Source organism: Chiloscyllium plagiosum, unplaced genomic scaffold (genome assembly GCF_037043375.1).
Source record: "Chiloscyllium plagiosum isolate Xiang-an unplaced genomic scaffold, Cpla_swu_hap1 HiC_scaffold_48, whole genome shotgun sequence".
In the NCBI taxonomy this organism is placed as follows: domain Eukaryota; kingdom Metazoa; phylum Chordata; class Chondrichthyes; order Orectolobiformes; family Hemiscylliidae; genus Chiloscyllium; species Chiloscyllium plagiosum.
In genome coordinates, this window is record NW_028270186.1 from 3,994,397 (window position 1) to 4,011,487 (window position 17,091).

The 17,091-nt window shown below is 43.8% G+C and overlaps 1 protein-coding gene and 1 long non-coding RNA gene across 3 annotated transcripts in view; one reads left to right on the plus strand and one right to left on the minus strand.

Annotated features, from left to right (window-relative positions):
• pebp4 (phosphatidylethanolamine binding protein 4) overlaps window positions 1–17,091 on the minus strand; it is a 553,891-nt gene that overhangs the window by 30,809 nt on the left and 505,991 nt on the right. Inside the window, exon 7 of one of the 2 annotated variants that reach the window (XM_087984380.1) lies at window positions 15,678–16,924. The exons of the other annotated variant lie outside the window; for it this stretch is intronic. Within the exon in view, the coding sequence (XP_087840506.1) occupies window positions 16,911–16,924 (14 nt within the window). The 3' untranslated portion in view covers window positions 15,678–16,910. Of the gene's footprint in view, window positions 1–15,677; window positions 16,925–17,091 lie in introns of those variants that run through there. 2 annotated transcript variants of the gene reach the window in all.
• LOC148135686 (uncharacterized) overlaps window positions 1–17,091 on the plus strand; it is a 50,332-nt gene that overhangs the window by 8,487 nt on the left and 24,754 nt on the right. The window lies entirely within an intron of this gene.

The following is a 17,091-nucleotide window of genomic DNA, read 5'->3' on the forward strand; positions in this document are numbered from 1 at the left end:
TGTGATAAACTACAACAGGCACAGACACTGTAAAAAAAAAATTATCCAGTGTAATTAAAAAGCATTTACATAAAGGAAACATTTTGTTTTCAAATTAAGGGTATGTAGGTAATGGCAGGAACTCCAGTGGTGGAACATCTGCTCAGCCAGCTGTTCTTACTTAGTGGAGCCAGAATTTATGGATACGATACTACACAAGTGCACAGTTATTGCAAGGCTCCAAAACAGGCTCTATCATTTTCTTTCAGAAGCTTCCTTCACTGTAACCACATAACACATGGAATCCCTTCAGCTTTACTGACAAGCCACATCTAATTGGAGTTAAGAGCAAAGAGTCTGCCCAACAAGGCCAGGGGAAACTGCGATCACTGAACAAAGGAGAGTTTCAGATGTGAATGGGAAAAGGAACCTCCCAAGTCATCAAGACAATCTGAGCTTGTCGATGGGTGCTTTTTATATTAAATCTCTTTCTGAACATGGAATTACCAGAAAATGGGACTGTATCCAATGTCGCAATTCACTACCTCTGTCTTGAGATTGCTTTTTTGAATATGGCCGTTATCCTGTCAGAATCCATCTCTTGACGGCAGAACTTTGAGATGTATATATTCACACACTCTCTTGTGAGTGCTCATCGTTGAAAGCTTACTAAATAACATACCTGCACACGAACCGCGGCACGCCCAAGTGAAATCAAGACAGATTCAGAAAGGTTGCACCAGTCCACAAATATTGTGAGGAGTGCTGAAAGCAACACTGACCCAAATAGATTCCAAATAGGTCCATGTTTGTCAAGTCTATTATCATGAAACGATTAATCCAGAAACTCAGCTAAAGTTCTGGAGATCTGGGTTCAAATTCTGCCACAGCAGATAATGGAATTTGAATTAAATCATTTTAAAAACGTGGAAGTAAGAGTCAACTGAAGGCAATGAAACAATTGTCAATTAGCAGAAAAGCCCATCCTGGAGAATAAATTCTTTCTCAACATTTACAGATCTGTCCTTCTTTTCTGCTTTATGTTTCAAGACAAATAAATCTGTTTGTTGAGATCCTTCTCTGCGAGGCTTGTTGACGCATTTTCTGGAGGCAACGATGAGTTGTTCAGAGCATAGCATCCATGTGCACCATCAATGTGAAATTTCAGAAAGCCTCTGTTCTGAAGTGCCCCCAAACAATGGGAGAAAATCTGTTTTCTCACATCTTCTGCAGCTATACAACATATCAGAGGTATGTGATCCTCTGTACCTCTGTGAACAGGGGCAGCAGCTTTCTTATGAACACACAACTGACTCCCAGTCAACATACTACATTTGAAAAGAGACTCTTGAGTGGTTGTGATCCCCTTCACAACAGGGGTACTAGCAGCCATTTGCTTCTGCTGGGTTGCAAGTTATTTCATGGACACAACACATCGGGGAGGCTGTAAAAGTGTCAAAATTAGCAAAACACTTATCAAGGATGGGTCAGGAGATCCCAACTGCTCCTTCATGGCAGGGATATTGTCTGCTGAAAGCTAGCAAACGTGGCAGGCATCACTTTCTGATGGAAAAGGACAGAGTCATGGTTTTTGGGAAGTCAGAAAAAGCTCAGGTTAAACAATCCTGCTGGGAAAGGCTCTGCTGTGCACTCACTGCTTTTCCATGCCCCGTCTCTTGCCATGCAAGTCTTCAGCATTCTACACTCAAAATGAAAGGGGTGTCATTCTGCTTTTCATTCACAGGATGTGGGTGTCACTGCTATGTAAGCATTTATTGCCCATCCCTAATTTATCAGGCAGAGCTGAGAGCCAATCACATTGCTGAGGGTCTGGAGTCACAGTAGGCCAGACCGTGTAAGGCAGCAGACTCCTTCTCTAAGGGACATTAGTGAACCAGGCGGGTTTTACAAAAATCAACAATGGTTTCATGGCCATCATTAGACTCTTAATTCCACAGTTTTACTGATTCAAATTCCACCATCTGCCTTGGCAAGATTTGAACCCAGCTCTCCAGAACATGACCGGGATCTCTGGATTAACTGCCAAGCGATAACACCAAGAGGTCATCACAAATGAGTCTCCTTGCTTGCGTATGCGACATATCAGGAGTCAGCTGGGTTTGTGATCAATGCCACCAAGGGAATGACTAGTGAGCATGGTGACTGTAAGACTGATGGCCTGAAGAGGACAGATTATCTGGTCATGATCCCACTGCTGTTTTTGGGAGCTTTCTGTGCCCAGGTTGGCAGATCCTGGATGATTAATGCCATACAGGCAGAATCTGAGTCGAGCTCAGCCTGAGCGGGCATCAGATCCTACATTAATCTGATTCGTGAATGAGCCAACGGAGCAATATATCTCCCCAATGACAGTGACTACACTTCAAAAACCGCCCTTGAGCACTTTGGGGTAACATGGGATTCTGAAAGTCAGTTGATAAATGCAACAAATGCAAGTTGGTTAATGACATAATGATCAGGAGAAAGTAACAATGGGAGAGGCTATTGAGAGGTCTCAATGTTGCTGATTTTCCTGGACATGTTCCCACAGTTTAACAGCACACTGACATATCTATCCCATTGGTACACTTGTGGAATATGATCTCTAAAAGTTTAAAAAAACATATATATACATCAACACATGGTTTCTCAGGAATTGTGATCCTTCCATTTCAAGTCACGTGTCCAAGTTCCATAAGGCAAAGAACAGATTTGAGGCTTCTCAGAGTGAAGTGAAATCTTCACGAGACACACATCTCCAACTATTCCCGCACATTAGCAAAGCTGGCAGAGAGTGAGGCTGCAGTGTTTGGGGCCACCCTTAGCTAGAATTGCTGAGTGCATGAGCCAGGAATGGGGACTGGTTAGTTTAGATGTTCCCAGCACAGAGCAGGTCTTGGAGCTAAGCTGATTGAAGAATCAATGCACCATGGATCTGGATTTCCCATCAGTTTAAATGAGTGGAGGCAGCCAATCTGTAGTTTCTGGTACGTACTTGTGGCAAGTACCACTTGTTTTCTCACAGTATGTTTGTGAATGGTTTTCATCCCTTGGTTTGACTCTGGCATTCTAGCACAGAGGTTACCAGGAATTAGAGAGATTTGCCATTTCACATTTGCTATTGATCGATGATCCATCCTCACTGCATCATTTCAAACCTTTTGAAGTTTCTTTACACAGACTAGTTGACTCAGTGGCTGCTCAAGAAGCCTTGAAAAGTGACGATACCAAGTGCGTACCATTTCCTGCCAGAAAACATCAGCCCCATCCTCAGGAGACAAATATCTTGGAGCTCTGAACTGGGCCAATTTCACCAGCCATTGAGACGTCATGTCAATGAACTGAGTTGTGCTCGAGGTGAATCTTCATTTTCTCAAGACTTCAGGGGCAATTCGAGAAGGTTGCCCAAACAGCTTGTGAAGGATGAAAGTGGGCTGTAATGCATACCTTGACAAAGGCTTTATTTCCAGAATGCAGAATTCCATAAACCTGTTTCCTATCTGCTCCCTTCCCCCAACCCCAACCTTCCTTTAAATTCTTTTTAAAATAGATTGACTAAAGTCAATAAATAACAAGTTGACAGCCCCTTTGATGGAACCTGTACAAATTTAGATCAAAATATCATACATTCCAGGCCCTGTGGTGTTCACTGCTTGCAGAAAGCCTGTAGGCCTAGAGTCATAGAGATGTACAGCACAGAAACAGACCCTTTGGTCCAACCTGTCCATGCCGAACAGATATACCAACCCAATCTAGTCCCACCTGTCAGCACCCGGCCCATATCCCTCCAAACCCTTCCTATTCATATACCCATCCATATGCCTCTTGAATGTTGCAATTGTACCAGCCTCCACCACATCCTCTGGCAGCTCATTCCATACAAACACCACCCTCTGTGTGAAAAGGTTGCTCCTTAGGTCTCTCTCACCCCTCTCACCGTAAATCTATGCTCTCTAGTTCAGGATTCCCCCACCCCAGGGAAAAGACTCTGTCTATTTACCCTATCCATTCCCCTCATGATGTTATAAACCTCGACAAGGTCACCCCTCAGTCTCCGATGCTCCAAGGAAAACAGCCCCAGCCTGTTCAGCCTCTCCCTGTAGCTCAAATCCTCCAACCCTGGCAACATCCTTGCAAATCTTTTCTGAACTCTTTCAAGTTCCACAACATCTTTCCGATAGGCAGGAGACCAGAACTGCACGCAATATTCCAACAGTGGCCGAACCAATGTCCTGTACAGCCGCAACATGACCTTCCAACTCCTGACCAATACTCTGACCAATAAAGAAAGCATACCAAACGCCTTCTTCACTATCCTATCTACCTGCGACTCCACTTTCAAGGAGCTATGAACCTGCACTCCAAGTCTCTTTGTTCAGCAACACTCCCAAGGACCTTACCATTAAGTGTATAAGTCCTGCTAAGATTTGCTTTCCCAAAATGCAGCACCTCGCATTTATCTGAACTAAATTCCATCCACCTAACAATGGACTCAGTATTCTAACTGTGCAAGCACATCGGGGCATGGGCATAACTGCAGAAGAGAGGCAGGCAGGCTGAGAAGCTCATCGATGACCGACTGTCTGGAGCTGCCGAAAACCACCTGGACCAGACACCCAGTGCTGGACCCGACTCCCAGTGCTGGACCCAGCCTCTGCACCCAGTCACCAAAGGTTAGGAATGTCACAGGAACAAGTACAATCAAAAACCACCGCCCTCAGAAAATTGAGCTGGGGTTGTTGCCTAATGTACCCTGTGTACACACAGGTTCCTCCGGCTTTATCTTTAATTGCCGATTGCACAACACTGCTGTGTGCTACGTCCTGGGAGCCAAAGCCCTGATGGGAATGAAGAGGACCCTCCCACCTGGGCTGTCTCACCAGGTAACCCCAGCACCTCAGGCTGTTAGGTCTGAAGACCATGACTATGTCTGAATGCTTGTCGAGGGTAAGGAAACAATGGGTGAACAGCAGCAGCCTGATCTGTACACATCTTCACCAGAGGAGAACAGCACTGAGGGAATTTCCACAAGGTGGCTCAAATTGTGGGGCACTTGTGAGGTTGAGGAGTCCAAGGCCAATGTGGAATTTCATCAGATGGAAGGTCCGTTCAGAAGGGGGTCCACCGAATGCCTGAGCTGCCTTGACACTTCAATCTGTGTCCCGCTCCTTTGAAAGTTTCTCTTTAGAAAGAAAGTTTCTGATCAACCTGTTCCAAGATGTTATTACACACCTCTGGAGCAGGTGAGACTTGAACCCTGCCTCCTAGGTCTGAAGGAGGGGCACTACCACTGCACCACAAGAGCCCTTTTTTCTTTCTCTGTACTTTGTTAAATAATGCTGTATATTTTAACTAAACAGTGAACAAACCATTGATATGACTAACATTCAGAAGATGGGTCAGTGGACCGGAAACGTTAACTCTGCTGTCTCTCCACAGATGCTGTCAAACCTGCTGACTTTTTTTTTGATTTTTGTCATTGACGTGGCATTCCAGCTTTGTGTGAAAAGCACAAACATATCTTCTGCAAAGCTATCCCTAAAGCATAAGTGACCAACTTTGATGAATGTCACAGGGTCACTGTCACTCAGCAATGAAGAACCAAAGTTGACGTTACAGGCAGTGACTTGACACACTTGACTCGACACACATGTCTGGTGCTAGGGTAGTTTCTAAAACTATTAATGGAAAAAGGAAGTGAGGTCTTGATGACTTTAAATAGTAAGACAGAAAAATAAAAACTTCAACCGCTTGATGACCACATCACAGGTACCATCACATTATTAACAACTATCAATGGGACGATAGCAGGACTGACTTTACACAACTTCCTGCAGCACTACTTCATCTTTCCAACTTCTCTGATGCAAAAGCAGTGACCAAATCTGCCACAAATAATGTACTGTGATAAGTCTTTGCTGTTCCAGACAGCAAGAGGTACTGCAGATGGAATTCCTATTAACATCTCAAGCTACTGCTTTCATTTGTAACAATACAGTATGGCAAGTTTCAATAGCTTGCATTTTTCAGAGGGTGTCTGCAAATACAAAAGCGCCTCAGTGTGCTGCCATTTCATTTGTGGTTACTGTATTTGTTATGAACTTGTAGCGGGAGCACAGACAAGGGCTTCACTGGAAGATGCAGTACAGTTCCAGGACTGACAGCTTGGTCAGCTGCGCTGGGATCATTTCTCCTAGTGAGCTAACCCTGGGGGTCACCACCATGGTGGTCATGGTATCTTAGACTCACGGTCACCAAAGGAAGCAGAAGATTCCGAACAGGTTCACTCACCTAATTGGTGTCTGAAGAGGAAAGATTGAGCACGATGGGCCTAAACCCATGGGAGATTAGAAGAATGACAGGTGACCTTTTCAAAGTTTGTGAGAAGATTTGTAGCTCGGGTGCTCGTTGCTGTGGTTCTGTTCGCCGAGCTGGAAGTTTTTGTTGCAAACGTTTCGTCCCCTGGCTAGGTGACATCCTCAGTGCTTGGGACCTTTTTCATACATGCAAGATCATGAGAGGTTCTGACAAGGTGGGTGCTGGGCAAAACTAGGATGAAGGGAAATATTTGGAGAATTTTTGCTTTCAGAGAGTTGTCAGTCTGTGGAACACTTGCCAAAACAGCAGTGGAGACTAGGCCATTGAATCAATTCAAGGTTGACTTCTACAGATTTTCAAAAGTCAACAGAGTCAGAAGAACATAAGAACGAAGAATCAGAGTTGGCCGTCTGGCCACTCGAGCCTGCTCCGCCATGCAATAAGATCATGGCTGATATTTTCATGGACTCAAATCCACTTACCCGTCGTCTCATCATAACCCTTAATTCCTTTACTGTTCAAAGTTCTAATTCAAGGGTAATGGGTAGAGGAACAGCATAGTGGCACTCAGACTGTGACCGTATTGAATGGCGGTTCTAGCTCAGGGGGCCGAATGGCCTCTCCCTGCTCCCACGTCCGATGACATGGAGAGATCTGTGTCCAGTGGTGATGGCAGCGCCAACTCATAGCAGGATGACATTGCCTGAACAGCCTCTTTTCCAAGGTCATCTGGTGAAAGTGAAACTGATCGACCGTAGAAACATTGTGCAGACCTCAATCTCATCCCTTTTGGTGATGGTGCTGCTAACAATGGTAACCAACTGCATCTTGGAACAGAATTACACTGAACACTGAGTCCTGGTTATATCAGCATGTAGTCTCTCATACTGCTTCCAACTTGTCACTCTAAGTTTCAATTTCTCCTCGGTATGACAAGGATGTTCTTGTACAGTGTGCAAGCTCCTCTCAGTGATCCAGAGAGTGCACTCCCACACCATATACCAGGTCTGCAGAGCACTGTAACTGACACTGAGGGTGAAGAGTTGGCAGAAGGCAGAATCAGGATGAGGGGGGGGTCACTTCCTTCAGGATGCAGGGGTGGGGAGGGGAGTGTTGCAATGGTCCAGTCATTTTATTGCTGGACAGTTAATCCAGAGACTCAATTATGTCCTTGGGACCGGGTTCAAACCCTGCCATGGCAGATGGTGGAATTTGACTCCAATAAATTTCTGGAACAAAAAGTGTGCAATGTTGACCATGAAATCATCATCAGAAAAATCTCCCTGGTTCACTTGGGGAAGGAAACTGCCATCCTTACCAGGTCTGGCCTACATGTGATTCCCGATTCACAGCAATGTGGTTAACTCTTAACTGCCCTTTGGGCAATTAGGGATGGGCAATAAACACCCACAGTTAGTGACACCTTTATCCCATGAGTGCATAAAGAAATGTTAGCGCAGGCTGGGCATTTCTTCTGTCTGCAACAAGTTCCAGTTTCACCATCTCCCAGTCATTTCCTGGGACACCTATACACACTGGTGTGTATTGACTGTAATTGTTGGATAGCACAGCTAATGCAGCATTAGAGAAAACAAAAACATGAAGACAGTGTAAAAGTTGGATTTTGTTTCTTGTGTTGCCAAACCATATCATGGTCATCAACATTCATACATGCCTGCTGACTGAAGTTCAGAAATGAAAAACTCGATTTGAAGAATGGAGCTAAAGCCTTTGGATAACTTAAATGTAATGCTTGATCTCAGTTCAAGTGATATCTGCTGATTGTTAAATAACCAGAATTTTTTAAAATTAAAAATTCTATCAACTGCCTCCCCACCACCCCTCTGACATTCCCTCCACACATCACCTGTATTTTGATTAACTGAATACTTTATCTAAGATCAAACTTTCAAAGGAGGAGCTCTATTCTGGCAGGTTGTGTTTGGTGGCCATGATTGGCTCTGCCAGTTGCTGTCACAGTAAAGTTGAGGTACTGTCCAGTTGATGTTTTGACATTTTGAGGGACACTGTCAGACTGAGTTGCTCCTGGGTGCCCAGGTCATCCCTCCTCGGGCCTGGGTCTAGGGGAAGGCAGTGGAAATGTTGCTGAGCTGGCTCCCAAGTGAGCCAGTGTGCAGAGTGCTGAGCCCAAGGGGGCAACTTCCTGCATACTATCTACTCCTCACTGCCACATTGAAACTAAAAGGGTTGGTGACTGCTGGTTTATTTTGTAGACTCCACCATTTGCAAATGCAACTGGAGTGAATGCAATTCAGGCAAACCAATACTTGTCAGTCTGAGTTTTTGACGTTATACTACCAAAGGAGACTTTAACCTTGCTAATTCAAGATAATTCAAGCCCTTCCTGAAGAAGCGCTTATGCCCGAACCGTCGATTCTCCTGTTCCTCGGATGCTGCCTGACCTGCTGCACTTTTCCAGCAACACATTTTCAGCGCTAATTCAAGATAAGCTTGTGCCTGAAAAGGTGTCTGAAATGTTTCTAGTCTATCAAAATATAAGAATCAGGAACAGGAGGAGGCCATTGGGCCCCTCCAGCTTGCTGCACCATTCAATACCATCATGACTGATCCAACATTCTCCACATCCACTATCCGGTTGATTTCTGTAACCCTTGATTCATCTCCTCATCAACAATGTATCTCCAGCCTGCCCATTTGACAATATTCAGTACGTTCCAACATTACAACAGCAACCACCCTTCACAAAGTACTTAACTGACTCTAAAACGCCCAGAGAAGGTCCTTGGGGTCAGAGAGGCATTATATAAATACAATTTTCCCTTCTTTAATATTAATTCAATATTACCACTGTATAATGGTGGAGCCCTATCTTTCCGAACCGGGCTGGTGCTGCTGTGCTTAAAGCAATACTCATGAAAATTAATGCAAATTTTGTCAGCTAATCTTTGATCAAAGGAACAACTACAGTAGAACCAATGAGAAATCAATAAAAACTGACAGAAATAGAACGAGAATAATTTTTCACGAAGCACTGTTCCATTACACAGAAGCATCGAACAGTCTGTGGTTAAAAACTCAGTGACCAACTTGTCCTGCGGAGTTACGTATTTCCTTGATCATTGAACATTATTAGTAACAAAAGATTTCCTCATTTAGAACTCGGTCATCTCTCTTATTTAAAATAAAAATCATTCTGATAAAAAAGAAATGTATGCGACAATGTTTGAGTTTAAATGAGTTTTATGAATGTTTAGTATTTGGGGTATGTTCCAGTAAATTGGTGCAGCTGAAACAGAAAACAAATGTCCTGCCTTCTTCCATGAAGCTTTGAAATTGGATGGAAGCACATCAGGCAGAGGGGGTGTGTGTCTCTGTGTGTGCGTGTGTGTGTCTGTGTGTGTGCGTCTCTGTGTGTGTGTGTCTCTGTGCGTGTGTGGGTGCAGCAGCAGGATCGACACAGTGCTAGTGGTTCCTCAGAAACTTTACACGTTCTGCTGCCCATTGTGCCATGACCTATTCCTCCCACCTCCCCCAAACACAGAGCCCACAGAACAACAGGAACACTGCTCTCCCAACATCTGACAAACCACTTCAATGCTACTCTGAAGGCTGTGTTGGTAATCACACTTTCTCTTTGGGTAAAGTCATGTTGTGAGTCATCTCAGTGTGTTGTTTAGTGAGCAGTACAGTGAGGGAGAGTACCGTGTCATTGCCCACACAGTCAGTGACTGATCTCAGTCATGTCACTGCTCAGCTGCTGCCTCACAGGGTCAGACAGGGTTAAAAGCAGAATACTGGGGTCGGGAGGGTCGCCTCTCCGAGGCTGAGAACAGCAGGCATTGTGAAGGGGCAGGAGGCAGAAATAAGGGTGATGGGGGGTCTGGCAGCACCCAAATGGGCAAAGACAAAATGCTAACATGCTAACACAAGGGGCCGAGTGGTCTCATTGTGCATGTTGATGACTCATGGATTGTGCACCCACACTCGGCACTGACAATGGCTGGGCTGGAAGCCTGACAGCAGAAGAGCCTGGTGAGACCGTGTCCCCAACCAGGAACAGCCCATCCCCTCAATTATCCTCCTCACAGCCCATCCACACAAAACCCCACCCAAAGAGATCCTACCCCTTCAATCCCCGCCCATCTCCCAGAAATGAGTGTGAATAAATATCTGGGCAGATGGATACAACAGCACGACAGAATAATAATTTCAAATACTGATCCACTCTTCCTCTACAGAGACTCCACCATTAACTGAGACAGCCCCTGCTCAGAGAAACTGAAGTGTACAGGAGTCCCCTTGCCTCTGATCCTCCTAAATCAGTTTTCATGTTCCATGAGCATTTGTAAAATTATATGGGCTAATTCAAATGTGAAATCTCGGGACAAGCCATTAATTATATGAACTCGTGAGATGATATTTAATGATGTCAAATATTTTCCTCAAGTTATGTCCTCTTACCAGTTCATGTCCTGGCAACATGGTGTGATTTTGTGAAATTTTGAACAGCAGCAAGGCATCACATTATTTGCCAGAGGAGAATTCAAATCCTATTCTGGATTGACACTTTCATTTCTGTTCCTCAGTGAACTAGCTTCACTGGTATTGAGTGGAAACCAGAAATGAATGTGCCCTCTCAATCAAGAAAAGAATATCTTTGACACCAACATTGCATTACCTCTTGGGTCTAGGACAAAACTGAAGGAGAGTTCGAACAAAATTTACTGGGATAACAACCACTTGGATTTTCCCAGCAACTTTAATATGAGAAAATATCCCAAGGTATAACAAGCAAAACACAAGGCAGTAGGAGTACACTTAAGAAGGAAATCAGGAGGGCAAAAAAGGGATATGAGATAGCTTTAGCAAATAGGGTTAAGAAAAATCCAAAGGGATTTTATAAAACATTAAGGACAATAGGGTAACCAAGGAGAGAATAGGGCCCCTCAAAAATCAGCAAGGCAGCCTTTCTGTGGAACTGCAGGAGATGGGGCAGATACTAAATGAATATTTTGCATCAATATTTACTATGGAAAAGGACATGGAAGATATAGAATGTGGGGAAATAGATGGTGACATCTTGAAAAATGTCCATATTACAGAGGAGGTGGTGCGAGGTGTCTTAAAACGCATAAAGGTGGATAAATTCCAAGGACTTGATCAGTTGTACCATAGAACTTTGTTGGAAGCTAGGAAGGTGATTGTTGGACCTCTTGCTGAGATATTTGGATCATTGATTGTTACAGGTAAGGTGCTGGAAGACTGGAGGTTGGCTAACGTGGTATCACTATTTAAGAAAGGCGGTAAGGTCAAGCCAGGGAACTACAGACCGGTGAGTCTGACATTGGTGATGGACAAGTTATTGGAGGGAATCCTGAGGGACAGGATTTACATGTATTTGGAAAGGCAAGGACTGATTAGGGATAGTAAACGTGGCTTTGTGCATGGGAAATCATGTCTCACAAACTTGATTGAGTTTTTTGAAGAAGTGATGAAGAGGATTGATGAGGACAGGACATAATCTATGTGGACACCCAGTAAGGCGTTTGACAAGGTTCCTCATGGTAGACTGGTTAGCAAGGTTGGATCACATGGAATACAGGAGAACTAGCCATTTGGATACAGAACTGGCTCGAAAATAGAAGACAGGATGGTGGTAGAGGGTGTTTTCCAGAGACTGGAGACCTGTGACCAGCAGTGTGCCACAAGGATCAGTGCTGGGTCCACTGCTTTTCGTCATTTATATAAATTATATGGATGTGAACATAGGAGGTATAGTTAGTAAGTTTGCAGATGACACCAAAGTTGGAGATGTAGTGGACAGCGAAGAAGGTTACATCAGATTACAACGGGATCTTGATCAGATGGACCGAATGGGCTGAGGAGTGGCAGATGGAGTTTAATTCAGATAAATGCGAGGTGCTGCATTTTGGGAAAGTAAATCTTAGCGGGGCTTAGACACTTAATGATAAGGTCCCAGGGAGTGTTGCTGAACAAAGAGACCTTGGAGTGCAGATGGAGTTTACTTTAGATAAATGTGTAGTGGTGCATTTTGGAAAAGCAAATCAGGGCAGGACTTACATATCTAATTTTAAAGTCCTGGGAAGTGCTGCTGAACAAAGAGATCTTGGAGTGCAGGTTCATAGTTGCTTGAAAGTGGAGTTCACAGGTATTAGGATAGTGAAGATGTTGTTTGGTTTACTTTTCTTTATTGGTCAGAACATTGAGTACAGGAGTTGAGAGCTGAAAATGTGTTGCTGGAAAAGCGCAGCAGGTCAGGCAGCATCCAAGGAGCTCAGGAAGAAGGGCTCATGCCCGAAACGCCGATTCTCCTGCTCCTTGGATGCTGCCTGACCTGCTGCGCTTTTCCAGCAACACATTTTCAGCTCTGATCTCCAGCATCTGCAGTCCTCACTTTCTCCTACAGGAGTTGAGAGGTCATGTTGAGGCTGAACAGGACATTGATTAAGCCATTTTTAGAATATTGTGTGCAATTCTGGTTTCCCTCCTATCAGAAGGATGTTGTGAAACCTGAAAGGGTTCAGAAAAGATTTACAAGGATGTTGCTGGGGTTGGAAGATTTGAGCTATAGAGGGACACTCAGTAGGCTGTGGCTGCTTTCCTTGGAGCGTCGGAGGCTGAGGGGTGACCTTATAGAGGTTTATAAAATCATGAGGGGCATGGATAAGGTAAATAGACAAAGTTTTTTCCCTGGGGTGGAGAGTCCACAATTGGAGGCCATAGTTTTGCGGTGAGAGGGGAAAAACTTAAAAGGGACCTGAGGGGCAACTTTTTCATGCAGAAAGTGGTACGTGTATGGAATGAGCTGCTCGAGGAAATGGTGAAGGTAATATTGAAAAGGCATCTGGATTGGTATATGAATGGGAAGGGGTTAGAGGGATATGGGCCAAATGCTGGCAAATGGGACTAGATTACTTTAGGATATCCGGTTGGTATGGACGAGTTGGACCAAAGGGTCTGTTTCCATGCTGTATATCTCTCTGACTCTGTGACTTATCAAACAAAATTTGACTGTGAGCCACATGAGGGGATGTTAGCTGGACAAATGACCAAAGGTTTGGTGAGAAAGATATCAAAAGCATTTTTCAACGAGTAGGAAAAAGGTGGAAAGGTTTAGAGAGGGACTTGCAGAACTTCGACAATCGGCAGGTGAATGTACAGAGGAGCAATTGAAATTTGGGATGTTCCAGAGATCAAAAATGGAGGCCTTCAGAAATTTTGAGGTTACGTAATTCAGGGGAGTGAAACCATGAATGGATTTGAAAACAAGGATCCAAATTTTCAAATCAAACCTTACGGCTGTGTGCTTTGATCTTGTTGTAAGAATGCAAGAAATAAGGACAGCAGTCAGCCATTCAGCCCCCAAACCTGCCTTGCCATTCAAGAAGATTCTGGCTGATCTGACCTGTGCCTCAACGTCTTTTCCATGCCAATTCAGTAAAGCCGTCAACTCCCTGATACTTCAAACATCTATTGACGACTTCTGAACATTTTCTTATGGCACAATAAAAGTCAAAGGGTAAGAAGACTTGCTGTTATTCAACATATTCTCCCCTCTCAAAGAAACCTGCCAGGTCAATAAATTTCTTTAAGAGCAGTGAACATTATTGGCAACTGGGAGACCCAATGCATGCACAGTAAAGGTGTCAGAATGAGTTGAATGATTCTGAGACAGAAGAATGTCGGCCTGAACACACTCATAGATGGCTTTGCCTTGTCTTGGGCTGGCAGGATATTTCTTTCAAATTAAAGGCAGTGAAGATGTTCATCACTGTGAATGTAGCTGTTGTCACACATTAAAGATGTGATGAAAGAGCAGCTGATCTGTTTGTTGTGGTGTTGGCTCAGGGAGGAACAACAAAGAAGGACAACTTAATGCTCTTATTCAGAAATGCCAGAACAGAGCGACTTGGCTTCAGGTTGATATGTGATCTGGATTCATCAGACCTTGTGTTAAATCAACCCAACTGAGCACAATTAAAGTCTCCATTTGCAGTACTGGGCGAGAAGTGAGTCAGGAGAAGGAGGACTGTCTCCTTCACACATGGACAAAACAGGGAAACAGGAGGCGCCTATGGTGAATTTAAAGCGTACTTTGTCACTGGATCTGTCATGATGGTTCACCATGCAGTTAGTTTTCAGCAATAAATGATTATACAAAATCTGCTGGACACTCAGTGACTTTGCTAGTTACAGTGTTAGATGGACATACAAGTTAAATTTCAGATGGCCAACTTATTCTGTTCTGATTTCTGTGGGAGTCAGGTTTGTCCCAGTCACTGACTCAGCAGTTGAGAACAGGTAACACTTTTCCACAAACATCACACCATCAATGCCCACATTCCCAATCACTGCCCCTTTGACAAAGTTATGTTGTCCTTGGTTTCTTTCAAGAGGATCATAAAGGCAGATGTGCTGATTTGTCTGGAAATGGTTACTTTGAACAATGGGAGGGGACTGGCCAGTTTTCTAGTTTGGTTTGTTTTTAGCAGGGAGTCAAAAAAAAACTGCTGGGGACCTAGAGAAGCAGCTACAGTGAAAACAGGTTCCATGATTTATCAGATGTTTCTTGCCTGAACTGTCTCTTTGAAATCTCTCCTGCCTGTAAGAACCTGTGTCTGAATTTACCTTTTGCCAAGGGGTGTGTTTATGGGATGCTGCAGGGGTTGGAACAGCTTTGTTAAGTTACAATGGAGTAAATTAGGGTATCGAATAAGTTAAGCTATTCTAAATTGTATTTTCTTTTGTTCGTGTTTCAACCGTAGTATGTAAATAAATCCTGTTTTGCTTGAAGCTGAGTGGTGGTTTGACCAGCTGCATCACTCCTCAAATATCTCCTTCAAAAAGAAAGTTAGGGTCTGGGCTACCTTCTTAAAATGTTTTGAGGGGTCTGGCCTGATCCATAACACTGTCAACACTAGAAGAGTTTGCTGAAGGTACAATCACTGACTGTGCCAGCATGAAGAAGATGCATTTCTCTGCTGGCCTAGGATGGTACAGGCCTTAAGGCAGAGATTGTGTGCTTTCTGAGGGTGTAAGATTGTGGGGAGTGGTGTTGGATACAGAGAAAAAGTTAGTTGGTTGGGGAAAAGAAAAAGAACTCTCAAGTGGCACTGAACTGTCAGTGAAACTTCTGTATAATTTGAGGACGGATGTATATTTTCTCATCATGTCCTAAGATTAATGCATGCTGGCGTTTGGTCAATGTGATGTTTTAAAGGTCATCAAATGAATAATTTGGAGAAATTAAATGGTCACTTCCTTTCCTTTCTTTATTTAATGTTGATTACACACATGCTTTACTACCCCACACCCCTCCCCCCCACCACCTCCAAGCTGTGGTATAGCACATCGCAGACTTCCTTTATTTCTGAACTTAAAACTTCCTTCCTTGTAATAAGGCACGCTTTCATGATGAGTGCAGTTTGAAGCAGGAAGTTGGCTCACTTCGGGTTTTGCAGATACACTATTAGATGTTTGGTTGGACACTCGGCCATTAATCACTTTCACTGATGTGTGGTCCTCCACAGGACGAGTTAGCTGAAGTGTTTTCTATTAGGGTCTCACTGCCAGTTCCTAACCTCTGCTGCTTTGTAGCTTTGATGCATCCTCACAGGAATCCATATGGCTGGTCGCCACTAATCAAGCCACCAGTTTCAGACCTTCTGCTAAATCCATAACAGACTGAAAACTACAAATGTTCCTTCATCTATGAGGAAATTATATGCAGTGCAGGCTTAGACCAACATGTGGCATGTGGAACCCTGCTGGCAACATCTTCCGCCTCAGCTGTTTTCTTTCTTAAGAAACAGTCCCAGTCCAGGTCTGTGTGTGTGTGTGTGTGCACTTACGCAAGTTTGTGTGTGTGTTTGTGTGTGCACACACGTGAGAGAGAAAGAGAGAGAGAGAGAGAGAGAGAGATGGTGTATGTAAATCTCCATCAAAGAACACAAGAGCAGTTGCTCATTGTGCTCACCACAGATGCCCAGACAACACCTTAATCTCCTCACTTCCTCAAGCTTTCTTTCTATGGGGCTTTCAATCCATTTGAGCTGCATTCCATTTCTGCTATTTATAACTCAAACAATGCTATTATTTTAAAACAAAAACAGGGCATTGTATAAATTCAATTCTATTTAAAATTAGGTAACAAACATTCATAGATGCTTCATGATGTTCCCTTTAAAGTAACAAAGGTAGGCATTTCCAAGATGCATGAAAATGTGAACACAATGTCCCGGAGTGATTTACAATTAATGAAAGACTGATATTGAAGCCACTACAATGCAGAAAACACAGCAGCCAATTTACACACAAGCTCCACAGACAGTAAGATACAATGGTTAAAAGTACACCACAGGTGGTGGCAGAGTAAAATTTAACTTTGTCTGTCCTTTGCTCTGCCTTATTTGGTGCAAATATGATGGATAGTTTTTTTTTCTTCAGCTTTGAATGTTGCAGAAGATTTTTTTGTCAGGGGTGGGTGGTCGGGTTATGCCCAAGTCTTTTCGTCCCTCTAGTTTTCAATGCTAACACTTGCTCCACCACTATTCATCTTGTTCCAGCGAGTAGCTTACAACAACAACGTTCCCGAAGAACTGTGGCCACTCTCAGAATTGTGCTGCTGAAGAAAGGAAAAGGTTAATTGTAGCTGAAACAGCTTACAGTGCTTTCATCTTGCCACTGTTGTGTGAGGGTGTCCTTGCAATGATGTCACAGAGTTACACATCATGAGGGAGAAATGGACAGTGTGGGCACTGCAAGTTAACGGCTGGGTGGATTTGGAATGGT